The 18,016-nt window shown below is 38.7% G+C and overlaps 1 protein-coding gene across 1 annotated transcript; it reads left to right on the forward strand.

The window, feature by feature from the left end:
* The first annotated feature begins 6,453 nt into the window (after window positions 1–6,453).
* gatm (glycine amidinotransferase (L-arginine:glycine amidinotransferase)) lies at window positions 6,454–17,695 on the forward strand. Its single transcript, XM_086026180.1, has 9 exons — window positions 6,454–6,618; window positions 9,322–9,540; window positions 9,681–9,876; window positions 10,801–10,991; window positions 11,074–11,211; window positions 13,322–13,486; window positions 14,093–14,156; window positions 14,883–14,999; window positions 15,074–17,695. The coding sequence occupies exons 1-9, from the start codon at window positions 6,550–6,552 to the stop codon at window positions 15,184–15,186; spliced, it is 1,272 nt and encodes a 423-aa protein (XP_085882306.1). The 5' UTR covers window positions 6,454–6,549; the 3' UTR covers window positions 15,187–17,695.
* The last annotated feature ends 321 nt before the right edge of the window (window positions 17,696–18,016 follow it).

Genomic DNA, 18,016 nt, shown 5'->3' on the forward strand with positions numbered 1-18,016 from the left:
AGGTCGTGGGTTCGATCCCGGCTTCGGCCTCCCTGTGTGGAGTTTGCATGTTCTCCCCGTGCCAGCGTGGGTTTTCTCCGGGTACTCCGGTTTACTCCCACATTCCAAAAACATGCACGGTAAGTTGATTGGATACTCTAAATTGCCCATAGGTGTGATTGTGAGTGCCGATGTTTGTCTCTGTGTGCCCTGCGATTGGCTGGTAACCAATTCAGGGTGTCCCCTGCCTACTGCCCGAAGACAGCTGGGATAGGCTCCAGCACGACCCGCGACCCTTGTGAGGATAACCGGTATCGATAATGTACCATACTGTGTGTGTATATATATATATATATATATATATATGTACCACGAAGAAAACTGCACCAGCTGCGACTGGTTGCGCCCTTTACTCTTTGTTTTAACTTCTAGCAATCAGATAACCCGACATACCATAAAACCATATGACTTAACACTTTACTGCTTTAGCATAACAATCCTTTAATCAATAGGCCTTAATCTCAACAGATTTGCCTGCATTATATAATATGCTATAGACACAAGATATTCAAGTGTCTGATTTATCATGCATATAAATCTACAATTTCATTTTTACAGTGCATTTTACTGTCTGTTTCACAATAAACAGTTATATATACATTTTCTATTCATAAATATGTGCAAGATGTAATGATAAAGTAAGTAAAGATATCAAAGTGCTGAGATTCCTATACAATGGAAAGTTTATCTTTTCGTACCTCATATCGATAATACACAAACACCCTCCCACAGACAAAACGAATGCATGCAGATAATTATGATTTTAGACAAAGTAATCAGTAATCCCATGCTGTTTTTTTTTTTCTTAGTGAGGATTGCATTCAGTGGTTTTAACCAACTGATTGTCTCATGATTGTGAATGTCAGAGTTTACCAAGTTAAGGTTGGTAGATGCATACTGATAACATACTGTAGCCTAACTTGAGCACACCCTACCCCACCCTCACCCCTTCTGAAGTCAGCAGAGGCCCAATTATGGGATGGATGGGTTGTCTCTGAACGATTATCCTGACCGATTATCTAGTGGCGTGGTGTGTGTTAAGACTACATTTTTGTCCTGGATCTTCTCAGAAAATGCTGGAGGCTGACAAGTGTAAATGTTTATGACCACAAATTCCTTACTGTGACTTGAAATGGAACGATTGGCAATTGGGAAGTTGGTGAGGCAAAACTACCAGTGGACATTTGGGTGCTACTGGAAGGGTCCATCAAATAGTCTAATATTGCATGGCACATGCCTACTACTAGCCGGGCCTTGTAGTGTTGATGCACAATAAATTAATAATTTTCTAATAGGGTTAAATCGCATACACCGGCAAAAAAAGGCACAAGTATACATTACATAATGGTAAGACAGTCGTTCTACTTTGCGCTGAATTGGCGTACGTGTGAGCACAAAGACAATACTAGTAAATGGACCTTAAGCCTTCTGATTATTTATTCCGTTTCTTTAATATCCATCTTACGGTCGTACTAGTATGCCAAAAGTGGCAACAGAAGTGGAAAAACATTACTAGGGCACCATAGTCCTTCTTCTCGTTGTTACACTTAATTTTCTTACGAGTGACGATAAACAGTGTACTGGTACAAGGAACTCATACACAATACGGTAAATGCTCAAATGGCGTGTCACATATCTGATAACTATAAGATAACTATAAGGTACGATAAGATAAGATAAGATAAGATAAGATAAGATAAGATAAGATAAGATAAGATGCTCAGTTCAGATAACTGATAACACTTGAACCATGTTGGGTATCTGTGCTCTCCTGAGAGCCATACTCGTTAACCCAGTTGACCATTGGACCAAAAGATGCAATTGAGACCTGGTTGCCTCTGTTGACCTTTGGGAATCAGCAAAATATGTTCCTTTTTTTTTTAGAGGCCAAAGTAATATCAGCAGTGTTGAGGTTGTGAAACTCTAGTGAGCACAGTCCAGTCACGCATGTGGTAACAGCGCCTGCACGCCTGGGTTATCTACATCGCTTTGATCATGTCTACTCCCTTTTTCCACCATTCGTTGCACTCTTCACATGTTTGTGCTAACGACTTTCACTAAATATCAACAACAACATAACATGCATCAACATCTGCCAATGCTGGCTATTCATTACAATAGTTATTTTTAAATGCACTGGATTTTGATCAAAAAGTAAGTGTTATATATCATTACATACACTGTTTTGGCCTTAAATTGATCAATTCATTCAGATAAAAGTCAAAACTTTTCCTGGACATTTACACCGCCAGTGAATGAACGCTGATGATTATTGTAAATTGTAGCATATACATCAAGTCCAGTCAAGTCAAGTCAAATGGATTTATATAGCCCTTAATCGCAAGAAAGTCTCAAATATCACTTGCCTAATCCTCAATTTACTGCAATCATATCAAACCCTAGTTAGCTGTATGCTTAATCTTGATTGCTTAATTAATAAAACTACAATTTTACTAAAAAATTATTTGTAATTCGAATGATAAAAAAAAAAACTACAACTACAAGTACATTAAACAAAGACAGATTTTTTTTCACAGTTTTTTTACAATGTGCCATAACAAAAATTACATTTTGCTGGCCTATCACGCATTCAGAGGTATTCATTAAACAAAATGCTTATTCATGTGGTTGTAGTTTGTGGTGTAGAATTGCGCTGTATTGTATACAATTCTTTTTTGATATTCAGTGGACCCCTGATATTCGCAAGGGATAGGGACCGGGCCGGCCCATGAATAGCGAAAATTATAATTGCACACACAAAATATATATTTTTAAACCTACAAAACTATTCAAAACATTTTTGATAACTGATAACCGCGACCCTTTACAGGATTAGCGATGTTGACACATGTGAAAAATAATCAACAAATAGGTGAATCTGCGGGTGCTCAACTGCGAGTATGTGCGGTATGGGTGGCCCAACTTCCGTGTAAGTACCGTTTACGGTTAGAAAAGGTGCGCAAGTAAAAGTACCATTTCTCTAACTTCTTGTCTGCATGTAGGGGTACAAACAAGTAATAAACAGACAAGATCAGCAGTCTAGACCGGGGATGGGAAACTTATTGCACTCTGTGCACTTTAAACTAACTGACAACGGTTCTTATGAAGAAAAAAAAAAAAATCTGTTGTTTGTGTACTTTTGTACTTTTTGGTCACTCTTCGGTTTCCAGGATGCATTGCGGCATGTAATATTGAATTTTTGTTCCATCATAGGATGTTAAGCATTATTGTTTTCGGTCTGTTATGAATAGTTTGTTGAATATGTGTCTTAATTAACTGTCACATTAAATTCACAGTAAATTGCACATTGTTAACATGAAACAGCGGTTTTCATTAGTGTGTGAAACATTCAAATCCCTTTTAGTTCCCTCAATGTTAAGATAAAGTGCTCATGATCTCGTACTACATGTATGTATGTGTGATTGTGCACACTTGTTTCACCTTCTGTATGTTGGCAAGGTCGACATTACCTTGACTTTCCTCTCTAATGACTTTGAAATCAAGGTGAAGGAAAACTGAGTGTTAGTGGAGGAAAAAGTCAATTCTAAGTTCATTTTGACCTACCGTATACTGTATACCGAAAATGTCTTTGTAATTTTAATAAAGAGTTAGTGAAAGAAAGACAGCAATACTTTTCTGAAATCATTAGCAAGAACCTAAACAACACGTGCACTCGTTTTGCTTTGGTTGACAAGCTCATTAATCCCCCAACTCAAATAGCGCCAGAACTCCTCTCAACAGATAAATGCAATGAATTTGCCTGATACTTTAGCAAAAAAGTACAATCCATCATCTTAAACATTGTTACAAACCAGCAAAATTACAAAATGATGCAACACTTAAATTCACCCAGGAATAATTCAGTTACCATGACAGAATTTGCTACAGTGGATAAAAAAAACCTATAACAGATTTGGTTCAGCAGTTGATACCATCTAGCTGTCTTGATTCAATACCATCTAACTTTTGCAAAACTAAAACCGAGTTACAGCGAATAATCAACTGCTCACTTCAGTCAGGCAAGTTTCCTCAACCCCTGAAAGTAGCCGCCGTCAAGCCCCTTCTAAAATTAGAACGCTGGAGGTCGCTTATAGACCCATCTCAAACCTTCTCTTCATAACCAAGATTGTCAAGAAAGTGTTTTTTAATCCAATTCTTGAACTCAAATGGACTTTTGGATAAATTCCAATCAGGATTCCGACCTCATCACAGTACAGAAACGGCTCTTATTAAAGTACAACAGTAAATAGATTGAACACTGACCCAGGGAATGTGTCGGTGCTGGTCTTTTGTGGATCTCAGTTCAGCATTATACACAGTAAATTTTGTAGAGTACATTTTACTCTAAAAAGACCATTATATTTGGTCCTAGTCTAAATAGAGTAAAATTTACCCTTGGTAAAGATAATACTCCGAATAAATTTTACAAAGAAAAACATTTGGAGAGTTATTTACTTGAAAAAAACCTAGTAAAGTTTTTTCAATCAGAAATTCTACAAATTTTACGAGGAGTGTTTTTGAGTCAATTTTACTTGCATTACATTTGTTTATTAAAAAAAAAGTCACACGCAGTTTGAGGAACATACCAACAACCATCAGGTTAGGAAATGGCCACTCTGCCACATGAGCCATATCACACTTGCTGTGAGTTTGGTGTCTCCAAAAGGAGACATTCCCCCCCCCCGGCCCCCTCGCAACCCAAATCCTCTCCTATGGGAGGTATAAATATTCCGCCTGACAGTAGTGATTTACAAAAGTCACATTAGGAGCGCAATGGCTCAGGTGGAAGGGTGGCCACCTCCCAACCTGAAATTTGTTAGTACGTTCCTCAACCCATGTGTGACTTTTCTTTTTTTAAACTAATATAATGCACGTAAAATTGGCTCAAAGGCTCTTGTAAAATTTACTTGGAATTTCTTGGAGTGATAAAACTTTAATATTTTTTTCAAGTAAATACCTCTCCAAATGTTTTTCTGTGTAAAATTTACTCTGAATATTATTCTCCTCCAAGTGTAAATCTTATTCTGCTTAGACTGGGACCACATATAGTGTTTTTAGAGTGCAATGTACTCTACGAAATTTACTGTGTGCTGTTGAACAGGTTGGAGACTTGAGTGGATTTAAATGGAACGGTCCTAAAATGGTTGATATCTTACTTAGAGGAAAGGAGTTACTTTGTGACCATTGGAAGTTTTGAATCATGACATGTTGGGTCCCTCAAGGGTCAGCCCTTGTTTTCCACAATAAAGAAAGGACGATTGAGGGTAGAAAACACCTGGATTCACTGTCTTTAGAAACCAAAGACCAAGTCCGAAATCTTGGGTTAATGATGGACTCAGACCCGACTTTCAGCAATCATATAAAAAAAAATCAAAACAGCCTTTTACCCGCTGAAAATCATGTCCAGACTGAAGGGTTACATGCTCTAAGCAGACCAAGAGGAACTTATCCATGCTTTTATCTCATGTAGACTTGATTACTGTCACGGTCTTCTTACTGGACTCCTGCAAAAGAGCATCAAACAGCTGCAGCTCAAAAAAATGCTTAAAAAAATATGATTGAATATAACAAATACCATACACGAAATAACTTTCTGGTAATTCTTATAATCTACTTTTGTTTTGTCTGCAATGCTGCTGAATGTCATTAAGTGTTGTCTTTGTAAATGCTTCCAGGTGTGTCTTTGCTTGTGTGAAGCACATTGAGTTGCCTTGTGTATAAAATGTGCTATATAAATAAGACTGCCTTGCTCTAATGGAAATTAACATACCAATTGATATGAATGATGTAATTACAACTTAAAGGTGACATGGTGCTGAAGGGGAATCATATTTCTAATATTAGCCATCCAGTACCCTTCCAATAATGTGTACCCTGATTTGCTTATAAAGCGTAACTTAAGGTACATACAGTAGAATATGTACCCACTGGTGAATATTTGCCTACGCATGGGACAAATGGTAAGGGTCCCAACATGTACCCTGTTTAAATGGTACAATAGTGTACCCTTGAGGGTACTGCGCCAGTGACAAGCCATCGGATCTTTAAAGGTACAAATTTAGCACTTTTTTTCTGACAGTGTGGAGGGGAGAAAATGTAAAAAAAAAAAAAAAATGTTAAAATTCAAAATGATGTTATGCTAAAATAACAAAGCTCCCATTCATGGCCCTGTTCACTAGATATCCTTTTGAAAAGCATGCAGTTTCAAAGTGGCTATTTATCCCCGTCCAAGTAACAATTCTTGCAACATTTTCAGACGCTCTCCTTGGAAACCTTTAGCGCCAGTAGGCCAGTAGATAAGAATTTGCTGGTGTAAGGGATTGTGTTTCAGAAATGCTTCTTTCCTCAAGTCACGTTGCCGCACAACCTGCAGCCGACCAATGGTTTTGCAGGCACGTAAACGCGATGCTATAAAGCCGGCCGAGAGCCGAGGCGTCTTCATTCTCAAAAAGGGAGCCTAGAGGACCGCGAGCCGCCTTTGAAGTCACACTAAATCACCATTGGGCTATAATGCTGCGAGTGAGGTGTCTGAGAGGAGGGAGCAGAGGGGCCGAGGCTGCCCATCTGATCGGAGCCATGGTTGGTATTTTGTTTCTTTAAAAAAAAAAAAAAAAACACTTTCATTTGAACGTAGGCACGCGCTTTATTTTAGATTTTCAGATAGATTTACTTTTATGTGTGCGTTTGGATGCGTGTCCCTGAGTGACATGACAGCTGTGGTGCACAGATGCGCTCTCAAACTCATTGACACCGGAGCTGCTTCTGAGCCAGCAAGACTATATTGCGCCTATCTGGACATTGATAAGAAAACTTAGCAACACATGTACTTTGGCATGGGACCAACCTTTATTTGCACTGATAGCCAGTTCGAAGGGTAAACCCATTTGACTATGGAAAGCCGGGGATAACATAAAGCCTGCTTCTCCAATTTAGTTTGCCTCGGACAGTGATTCTCAAAGTGTGGCTTCCTTTTGTGATACACAAAAGAAGTACTGAATCAAATGTTGAAACTGTGCCTAACGTTACATTGGCTTCAACTTTTTCTTTGTTTTTAAATCTATTATAGTACATTTGTGTAGTACAGTTCAGTTGTATTTACCTTTTAAGTCCATTACATTTGCCTTGGACGTTTTTGGACTGTTTGAACTTTTATATGCTATCATTGCTATCCATCTTTCATGTTTTTCCACTACTGTATGGTATATGTCTGCACACTAGTAGGACAAATGGCACAACTACATGTTACGAGAGGCAAGGGTGTGCAGTATTTGACATTTGTGAGTTACTAGTGTGATTAGATGTTAACTAGTTGACAAGTGGTATTAGTAGCACGCAGTTGTCAACAAGGGCACATAAACCCTTTTGAGCATTCATTCAATATTCCTGATTTAGACTAAGTACTCAAATGGCTTTTCATAAGTTCCTTGATAGCCAATTTAATAAGGTCTGTGTACTAGTACGCTCTTTTTCTTCACAAGTATAATAATATTGGCAAAGTAGTAGGACAATTACATTGATTGATTGCTACTTTTTTTAATGCTGTTGGGGAAATTGAGGATTTCAGGGTTGGAAGGATTACTTATAATCATGAAATGTATACAGTTGCTAGTTACGTGTTAAAAAATGTAGTTAGTAAAGTAATAAGAACAAAAATTAAAGTAATGTAACTTGATTACTTTTAATTACTTTTGGATTATTGCAATTCCAAATATGTTTTAAAAAGACAAAACAAATAAATACATTTCAATACGATATATAATCATATGTATTTGTCTGGTCTTATCAGTCTTATGGCTGTTTAATAGCCATGGTCTTGGAATGTTAGAGAGCAACTGGATTTCAAGCATAAGACCTGTGAGGCAGACATGCTAACCACATGTGCACCATGCTTCAGAGTTAGATCAATCGATCAAGCGATCGATAGCTAACTTCATCCTGTGAGGGAAATTAGATTCAAAGTTCAAAGTAACAAAACAAACACTGGGGAAAAGACTAGACATGGATCAAGACAAACAATAAGACTAAAAGCGACTACCGGTAGGTATGACAAGGACAATAAACCGACAAGGAATGAAGCAGGGAACTAAATACAAACAAACTGACAACAAGATAACGAAGAACACCTGGATTAGACACCAGAGGTGGGCATTCCGTCAGACTGACAGACCGGTCCGTCAGTCCGTCGCTGACGGACGTCCGTTTTGCGGACGATTGACAAATGACGGACCGACGAATGACAGAAGTGGGGTTTCATACGTTAGTATAATGGTCACTAACCGCGTCCGTCAGTGGCCGTCCGCTAATTTTTCTGACGTTTTAACATTAAGAAACAAACATTTTTCACATAATTTAGACGTTTACGAATACGTAGGCAGTACCAAGGGTTGTAAAACATACATATATATATAGAATCACTGATTTATAGCTCATTCCATGCACATCTTAATTCACATACTTTAATTAAAAGTACATTTAAAAGCAGTTCCAAACAGAGTTAAAGAGATTTATAAGCAAACTAAATAAAAAATAGCTTACTTAAATTACTAGAAGAGCGTACAGTGCAAGAACAACTTATTCGAAAACACGGTTTGAAATTACCTTCAAATACCTTGAAAGACGTTAATCATTAGGTATTGGAAAATAGCATCGTTCATTTACACTTTAGCGATATGTTTTGAATATTTATTTATTCATTATTCACTCTGATAATAAAGCATACCAGCAAATCGGTGGACCGTATTAAAAACAAGTACAGAGAAAAAAATAATGCTTTTTAGGGGTGGTTTTTGGAGGCGGGGCTTATTATACACGGGATTTTACGGTTAAGTCCTCCAATGAATACGATCCAAAACAGTCACCATCCATTCCCTTCGAGTCACTTTTAAAACTGACCGCATTAAGATCAACACATATCCAGTGACCAGAGTCATTTGCTTGGACTACAAAAACCTACGTGGGTTGAACAGTAGCATTTCATTGAGCTATATTTTGACCAGTTATCCACTTAACTCCAGGAAAGCTTAGAGTGGGTGACGACAACAATTTTCAGGTCTCTCTCCCCGCGTGATAAAATGCAAATATTTCAGATATTTTTTGAGATGGTACTTGGTGTAAATTGTTTGAGAACCACTAGCCGAATGACATGTCACTCCTCATGTATTCCAAGTGGAACTCATGTCCATTTTTTGGGACACTGTTTGACTTCTCACGTCTCACTCTCCATAGCAACATTCTTTGGGATATACACCGTATGGAATTTAAACCTGATCCCTACCTCCCCAGGTGGGCCGTGCAGCAACTGGTTGGGTGCAGAGGGCCTTCCAGAGCACCTTCAGTGGCGCAGCTGCTCAAACACAGCCGACGGTTGAAGACGACCATGTTAATGAGCCAGCACAACAGGAGTGTCCTGTGAGCAGCTACAATGAATGGGACCCTCTTGAGGAGGTCATTGTGGGCCGTGCTGAAAATGCCAGCGTTCCTCCCTTCACTGTGGAAGTGAAAGTAAGTGTTTTTTTTGTTTTGTTCGTAAAATAACACCAAATTTTACTCACACGACATCTAACCTCACTTGAACAATCTGAATGCGCAGGTGTGTGCAATATACGACTGATGCGTTTTCTCTCTTTGAAATTTCCTGCCAGGCAAACACATATGAGAAGTACTGGTCCTTCTTTCAGAAGTATGGGGGCCAACCTTATCCTGCGGACCACTTAAAAAAAGCTGTTTCTGAGATTGAAGAAATGTGCAATATTCTCCGTCACGAGGGTGTGAATGTGAGGAGGCCAGAACCGATTGACTGGTCCCTGGAATATAAAACTCCGGACTTCCAATCATCAGGTATTATTGCTCAATCATCAGGTTTCTTTTCGACGTTATTGTTTTATGGTTTTCAATTGCTTCTTTATGGTTCATTTTTATTATGTTTGCTTTTTATTTCTGTAAAGCATTTTGTGTCAGTTTTGATTGTGTTTTTTAAAGTGCTCTATAAAGTTGATTTGAGTTGATGAAAAGAAAAAAAAAAAAGTCTGATCTCAAATGTATTCTTCTACACTGTGGCTGAGTCCTGTCACGAATTGAACCTAAACGCGAATAATTGACGCCGACAAAATGTTTGCAATTTCACATATTTTTTAAAAATTACATTAAAATTAAGGATACACCAATACTACAAATGTCTCTTTAACCTTAGCATACAGTCTGGTCCACTCTGTATGCTTTACTTACCGTACTTTACTAAATGTAGCATGTAACACATGGCATTTCCATTCTAAAATAAAACTTTATCTCGTCATGGCTAAGATTAGATCAGAGCTCATATTTATCCATGCACATAGGGACACCGCCCTGGTAAAAATATCGAAAAACCATGAGTAATCGAAGCCCCTGCAAAATGCTTCGATGATCCAACAACAGTTTAATAGAATTTCAAATGACGTTTTTCATAGGAAAAAAAAACGTTTTCCCAATGCATTTTAATGGGGGTCAATTATATGTGGATTTTCGCTATTCATGGGATGGCCCGCTCCATATCACTCGCGAGCAGCTGGGGTCCACTTTATAAACTGTGCCAAAAAATCGGTGAAAAAAAGGGGCAACCTTACTGTCCAACTTTGCTATAAACCAGGACTTTGGCTCTATCTTGTGGCATCTTAGGGCATTTCAGAAAGTACAATAAAATCAAATAGGTGAATTTGCAAACCGCGTATAGATGGAAGATTATGCTATCAGAAAAGATGTGAAGGTTGCTATGTTGTTTTATAGGCATGTATGCAGCCATGCCCCGAGATATCCTTTTGGTGGTGGGAAATGAGATCATCGAGGCTCCAATGACGTGGAGGTCCCGCTTCTTCGAGTACCGAGCATACCGACCTTTGATCAAGGAGTACTTCAGAAAAGGTGCTAAATGGACCACTGCTCCCAAGCCCACTATGGCCGATGAGCTGTACGATCAGGTGACGCCTTATGGTGGTGGCCCATACCATGTTTCCCTCTTTTTAATCTAAATGACACTGGATTTGTTTTGACCTCCTTTAGGATTACCCCATCCGCACAGTTGAGGACAGACACAAGCTGGCCTCTCAGGGCAAATTTGTGACCACGGAGCACGAGCCCTGCTTTGACGCTGCCGATTTCATTCGAGCTGGGAAGGACATTTTTGTCCAGAGAAGTCAGGTACAGTCAAGAGGCGTCTCAAGTAACTTTATTCCTCTACAGCTTGACCATTCCTACAAGTCATGTGAGGGCATTCCAAGTGGGGCCTCCAGATTAGAGATTAGATGGAGGACAGTTTGCTACTGTTAAACTTCAGTCTTGGACTATACAATAAATCAAAGGCAGTTTGCAGGGGTTAATAAGATACCTCACCTGCTTTCTGAAGCTGAGCCATGATTGGTTGTTACTTGAGCCCTAAGCAACTGAGATGTCATTTTCAGTTGACAGCAAGTGGCAAAATGGCCGCCCCATGAGATGGATAAAAACGGGTGGATTTTACTGCTTAACTCGTATCCCACAAACGCCAGTGTTTCATCAGAATGCCGTGTTTAGACTAGTGGAAGCGCATAGAACATATTCTTGTCAAGAAAATGTTTGCGTTGACTTGACTTGAATTTTTTGGCATTCTATTTAATTATGTTATTTCTCCATGTATGGGTTTAGCAAGTCATTAGGCAACTCATACAATCTTGCTTTGTCACGACAACATCTACTGTATACTTGCGCGAGTTGGCATAGCATATTCAATCAATCAATCACATTTTATTTATATAGCACTTTTCATACATAAAAATGCAACTCAAAGTGCTTTAAAACATTCAAAGCAAAACATAGAATTATCTTCAATCAAAAGAAAAGATAAATTATTTAAAAGTTGTTGAAAGCCAAACTAAAAAGGTGTGTCTTGAGCTTCCTCTTAAAAATATCAACAGTCTCTGCAGACCTGACATCCTCTGGCAGGCTATTCCAAAGGTGAGGACCAAAATGGCTGAATGCAGCCTCGCCATGCATTTTGGTCCTCACCCTTGGAATAAATAAAAGGCCGGCGCCAGAGGACCTCAGGATCCGCGAGGGCTGGTATGATAAAAGCAAATCAGATAAATAAGATGGCCCAAGACCATTAACACATTTATAAACTAATAAAAGTACTTTAAAATCGATCCTGAAACACACAGGGAGCCAATGCAGCAATTTCAAAACTGGCGTAATGTGCTCCCGCCCTCTGGTTCTCGTCAGCACCCGAGCGGCTGAATTCTGCAGTAGTTGCAGTGGTGAAATGCTCTTTTTCGGGAGGCCAGAGAGCAGGGCATTACAGTAATCTAAACGACAGGAAATAAAGGCATGCATCAGCACTTCCGTGTTAGCCTGAGAGAGAAACGGGCGGACTCTGGCGATATTCTTAAGGTGATAAAAACCAATCTTGGTTACATTTTTAATATGAGGAATAAAACTGAGCTCAGAGTCAAAAATGACGCCAAGGTTCTTCACACAGTGTGAGGGATTAAAAATGTGTAGTTTTGGTAAAAGCTTCTCTCTCTGACCTTCGGGACCGATAACTAAGACCTCAGTCTTGTCCTCATTGAGCTGTAGGAAATTATCTGCCATCCATGACTTGATATCTAAAATGCAATTTAAAAGGGTATCAATGGGTCCTGTGTCATCAGGAGACACGGCAATATACAGCTGCGTGTCATCAGCATAGCTGTGAAAGCTGATGCCGTGTCCCCTGATGACATCCCCGAGGGGAAGCATATAAAGATTAAAAAGTAAGGGGCCTAAAATCGAACCTTGAGGAACCCCACATTTAATTTCATGAGTTTTAGAGGAACAAGTATCCATACTTACAAAGAAATATCGGTCTGTGAGATAGGAATAAAACCAGTCAAAAACAGTACCAGAGATGCCCACTAGATTTTTAAGTCTATTTAATAAAATTTGGTGATCTACTGTATCAAAAGCAGCGCTTAGATCCAGTAGCACCAAGACTGTGAGTTTTCTCACGTCTGCAGTGCACCTAATATCATTTAAGATCCTTAAAAGAGCAGTCTCCGTACTGTGGTTCATCCTAAAACCAGATTGATATTTCTCCAAAATATTATTTGTATTTAAAAAATGATTCAACTGGATATTGGTCTTTGTTGGTTTCTAAAAATACAACAAATGGTACAAATATAAAAGGCAATAATTAAGACCAAATCAAAGTCGAGTCGAATCTTTTATTTCAATCATTTCAACTAATGAGCAACCATATTACATGAAGCCCATTCAATTGAGTGTCTTTATCCTGCAGGTTACAAACTATATGGGAATCGAGTGGATGCGCCGTCACCTGGCCCCAGACTACAATATCCACATCATCTCATTCAAAGACCCGAACCCTATGCACATAGATGCCACTTTCAACATCATCGGACCAGGACTTGTGCTGTCAAACCCTGATAGACCGTGTCTCCAGGTAAGACTGGAATTTCCTATCTACAGTACATAAGGCAGGAAAAGCTGCTTAAGCAGCTTTTAGTTATCTAAGGCTGTAAGGTCACTACGTTTTCGTCTAAGTTTCTGTCTGGTATCCGTGACGGGTTCTGGGGGGATGGGGTTGCCTTGTTCCAAAGGGTCCAAGGCCCACCATGGTTCAGTTGCCAGTACATGCCCTTCTGTCCCGTTCTTTTTGGATGGAGTGCCTCACATTTATCGCGCTCTGTCAAGGTGGCCATGCAGTATACTTATAGTCAATAATAATAGTTTTCTGAAAACAACCAATTCATTTATCCATTTCCTGTACTAGAACACGCAAACGAGCCCCATTATTCACATTGCACAGTACGCTCACGTTGCCATAAAATGCTCTCTCTCTCTCTCTCTCTCTCATCTCACTCTCTCTCACCTCACTCTCTCTCACTTACTCTCTCTCTCACTCACACTCGGCTTAGCTTTGGAAGGGTTGTATGCTTGATACGCCCTATGAAGTACTAACAGGTTTAGTTGAATGTACGTTTAACTATGGCCGACTAGAGCCTAGGACAGCTGGTGTCTAAGTATTTTTTTATTATTGTTTTCTCAGATTGACATGTTCAAGAAGGCAGGCTGGACTGTTATCAAACCTCCAACACCTCTGATGCCTGATGGTGGGTACCGACTGTAATTGAATGCATTTTGTCTTACGCGATTATCACCGTAAGGTGCCCTTAAAGCGGGAATTCATGTGCCTTCTCTAGACTAAACATGGCATTCTGATTAATAAATCAACCTGTTTTTAGCCATATCATGAGCACCTCCATTTTGTCACTTCTGTCGACAGAAAATGACATCACAGTTGCTCAGCCTGAGAAACTGTGATGTCATTTTCAGTTGACAGCAAGTGGCAAAATGGCTGCCCCCTGACATGGCCACCAACAGGTAAATTTGACTGCTTAACTCATATTCCACAAATGCAATATTGATCAGAATGCCATATTTCCATTAGTGAGCCTGCATAGGACATATTCTTGAAAAGAAAATGTTTGGGTTGACTTCCTCTTTAAAACCATTTCACCCCAAAAAAGGAGATTATTATTTTTGTTATCATTAGTGAACATATCTATTATTTTGCGTTGATGTTATGCTAGCCTATTAGCCATATTGGTCAAGGTCCCAATCTTTTCTTTAATAGGTTAACAACAAGCAGACAATGTACTGTACAAGCAAACAGCAAAATACAGTATATGAGCTTGTTGACAGGGTGGACAGTCACAGGCAGTTTAACAAATACATTTGTGAAAAATTTTCATATCAATTGACGGGTCGAATAGGGTGAACTTATAAAATTCTTCTCTACATTATTATCGTAATATATCGTTTGCATGTTTGTGTAGATCACCCTCTTTGGATGTCGTCCAAATGGCTGTCCATGAATGTTCTGATGCTGGATGAGAAGCGTGTCATGGTTGATGTCCATGAAACCACCATTCAGAAAATGTTCGAGAACCTCGGTGAGTTTATATTGCTAATCGCAATTACCTATGAGTAGCACTATACATCAGTTCTGGATTTTTTGGTGACGCAGGTATAAAGACCATAAAGGTGAACATTCGCCATGCCAACTCGCTGGGTGGCGGCTTCCACTGCTGGACTGCTGACATCCGCCGGCGTGGTACACTGCAATCCTACTTCCACTAGCCTTGCCAGAAATGGGCAGTTTTTATTGAGCTTTAAAAGATTAGAGCCTCCGTTTGGAATTTTAATTCAATTGCCGATTTTGGATTTATTACCTAGTGCCTCTAACTAAGCTTAACACTAACATTAACAAGGGGGCTGTACATCTTGTATTTGCAAGTCAGTTTTTTCACCTTGAGTGCGAGCGTTAAACTGGTGAACATTATGATTTTTAAAAGTGTATTAACAAAGCCATTAATTAGTCTTAAGAGTCGGCACTAAAGTCTTGTTCCGGGTTGGGTCTTTATGTCCTGAATGAATATGAATGTTTTGTTTTGATTTGACGTCTCTGTGCATTATAGTGCCTTTGCAAAGAGCTTTGTTTTGATATACAGTGAATCCCCACTTATTCACGGTTCAGCATTTACAAATTTGCAAATTGTTGGATTTTTGGGGGGAAACCTATACTCTGCTATTTGCTCAAAAAGAAGAAGTCACCAAAGCCATGTCTAATATAGATTGCTTTGGCCATCTTTGGGCAATGAAACTGTGTTGAACACTGGAGGAGCTTCATTTAGTCAGACCAGAGATGGGCATCTTAAATGATGGACTGGGCTGCAATTTTTTGTCAGCGTTTCTGGGTGGCCACATCACTCTAAAAACAGTTTGGTTAAAAATAGCCCAATTCTGGGTCAAAACTGGACCGATCCATTAGTTGGTTCAATAAACCCTAACCCGAAACCAAGTTTTTGGGTTGTTTTCTGCAAAAACAACCCAAAAACGGTAGTTTTGAAAAAATGGTAGTTTTGAAAAAATGGTAGTTTTGTTTAAAACAACCTCAAAGATTTTGTACAAAAAATGCAAGAAAGTGGGTGGAATTAGTGGATCGGTCCATTTTTTTACCCCAAATTGTGTTATTTTTAACCCAACTGTTTTTAGAGTGTTACTGACTAGATGATAACTATTTTAAATATGGACAAAAACATACATTCATATGTGTGTTTTTTTCTTCTTTGACTTAACCGATATGCAGTTCATCACAGTAATAGTTCATGCTCAAGGTATGTATAAAAGACTCTGGCTTCAACAACAAAAGGTTTGAATAATCAAAAGATAACCACATACTGTGATTTTTTTTTTCCAATACAAAGGGCTCCTGTGCATAAAAAAAAATCCCATTCAAAGAAGGCACAAAACTGCTTAACAGCAAACCAACGGGTGCAAGAACTCATTTTGTACATTTTTTTCCGCAAAACTCAACTCAGTCAACATGTAAACATTATTCACTCTGTTTGTCCTACATGTCATCCAAAATAAAAACAAAAGTATTAGGCTTACACATGTTGTAGTGTAGGGCAGTATATAATCCAATCCAATACAATACAACTTTATTTATATAGCGCTTTCACAACAGTTGCAATATTATTGCAATATTATATTATAATTATATTATAATATAAACATAATAATATAAAATATAATAATAATAATAATAATAATAATAACTTGAACTTTAAAAAAAAAAAAGAAAATATCTCCAAAACCTGATGCGCTAGAAAAAAAGTAAAGCCATTTTTCAATCAGCGTCAAATGTACGTTTAGGGACACATAAAGCCACCTCTGATTAAAATTTGCTGTTGATCAGTGTTATTTTCAATTTTTTGAAAGTCACCATTCACCAGCATTGTTAGAAAGATATTATTTCCCTAATGTTGATTTCTGTGGTGTTCATAGAAGGCATTGTGAACTTAATAGTCTTGGCAGAGTGGATGCATTGCACTGTTCAAGTGTACCTAATAAATTGTCCTCTAGCTGTACGTGCTCAATGGCACCATCACTTTCCTTCAACATATATCTCAATATAAACTGCATTTCTGGCCTGGCTATTGTTTCTGGCTTTGACATCTTCAAGTCAATATGAGGACAAGGTACAGTTTGGTATGAGAATGTCATCAAACTAGGGCACAGGAGGAAGGGAACTACCTCCTTTTGAACACTCAAAACAACACTTCTGTCGTTTGTTTTCCAAAGTATATTTTTTTTATATTGAAAGAAATGTTTGAAAGTTATGTAAGTCATGAAACATGATGGATTTATTTTCACTGGAACATAATTTTGTAAGGATTTGAATGATTGGACAAAGTTCTATTTATACTTGTGATTTTCTCTTTATTTGGATTTCCCACCCCAATTCATGTTTTTATATATTTACAGTCCATATCAGATATTGTATACCTGTTTCCTCTGCTGTTCTCTTTTTGTCGCAAAACTGGGCCAGTTACATGCTGCATGTCATTCTCACTGAACCGCTTGTCTATTTTTTGTTTGCACAGCAGAAATGCCAACAGAATGGGGAAAGAAATGTGTTTGTTTAGTAATGCTTGTGTTGCATTTGCAGAAGGATACAGTAAAAGTGTGAGTGTGTGTGCGCACTCGCGTGTGTGCTTTTGATGTCTGTTGCAACAGGAGGGCAGTAATGAGTAAGTGCTGTTTTGTATTATGCAATATTAATAAATGGAATTAAAAAAATGTATCTATTTTGTGCGTGTTTTATGCGCCAAAAGTGGTCAGTTTCCCATCCATTTTCTATACTGCTCATCCTTGAAATGGTTGCAGGTGAGATGATTTACCCCGGACGTCAGTTTGAGCTTTCTCATTGGCTGTCACAGATGTGGAAATCTAGTTGTTTCACAAATCACTCATCACTTTGAATGCAACGTTTCTGATGGTGTAGTGGTACACACGCCTAAGTTGTGTGCGGGCAGCGTGGGATCGGCTCCCGCTCACTGACTGTGTCTGTGTGTGTGCCCTGCGACTGACTCCTGACACCAGTTCAGGGTGTAGTCCGCCTTTC

The sequence above is a fragment of the Filicampus tigris genome, chromosome 3 (assembly GCF_054856515.1).
Source record: "Filicampus tigris isolate MCC_2025a chromosome 3, RoL_Ftig_1.0, whole genome shotgun sequence".
NCBI lineage: Eukaryota > Metazoa > Chordata > Actinopteri > Syngnathiformes > Syngnathidae > Filicampus > Filicampus tigris.

What these genes read in the sequence shown, in the direction of transcription:
- gatm (XM_086026180.1), top strand. Translation starts at nt 6,550, where the DNA reads ATGCTGCGAGTGAGGTGTCTGAGAGGAGGGAGCAGAGGGGCCGAGGCT. An exon ending in CCTTCACTGTGGAAGTGAAA is followed by an intron (nt 9,541 to 9,680) that starts GTAAGTGTTTTT and finishes ATTTCCTGCCAG; the next exon opens with GCAAACACATATGAGAAGTA. An exon ending in AACACCTCTGATGCCTGATG is followed by an intron (nt 14,157 to 14,882) that starts GTGGGTACCGAC and finishes ATGTTTGTGTAG; the next exon opens with ATCACCCTCTTTGGATGTCG.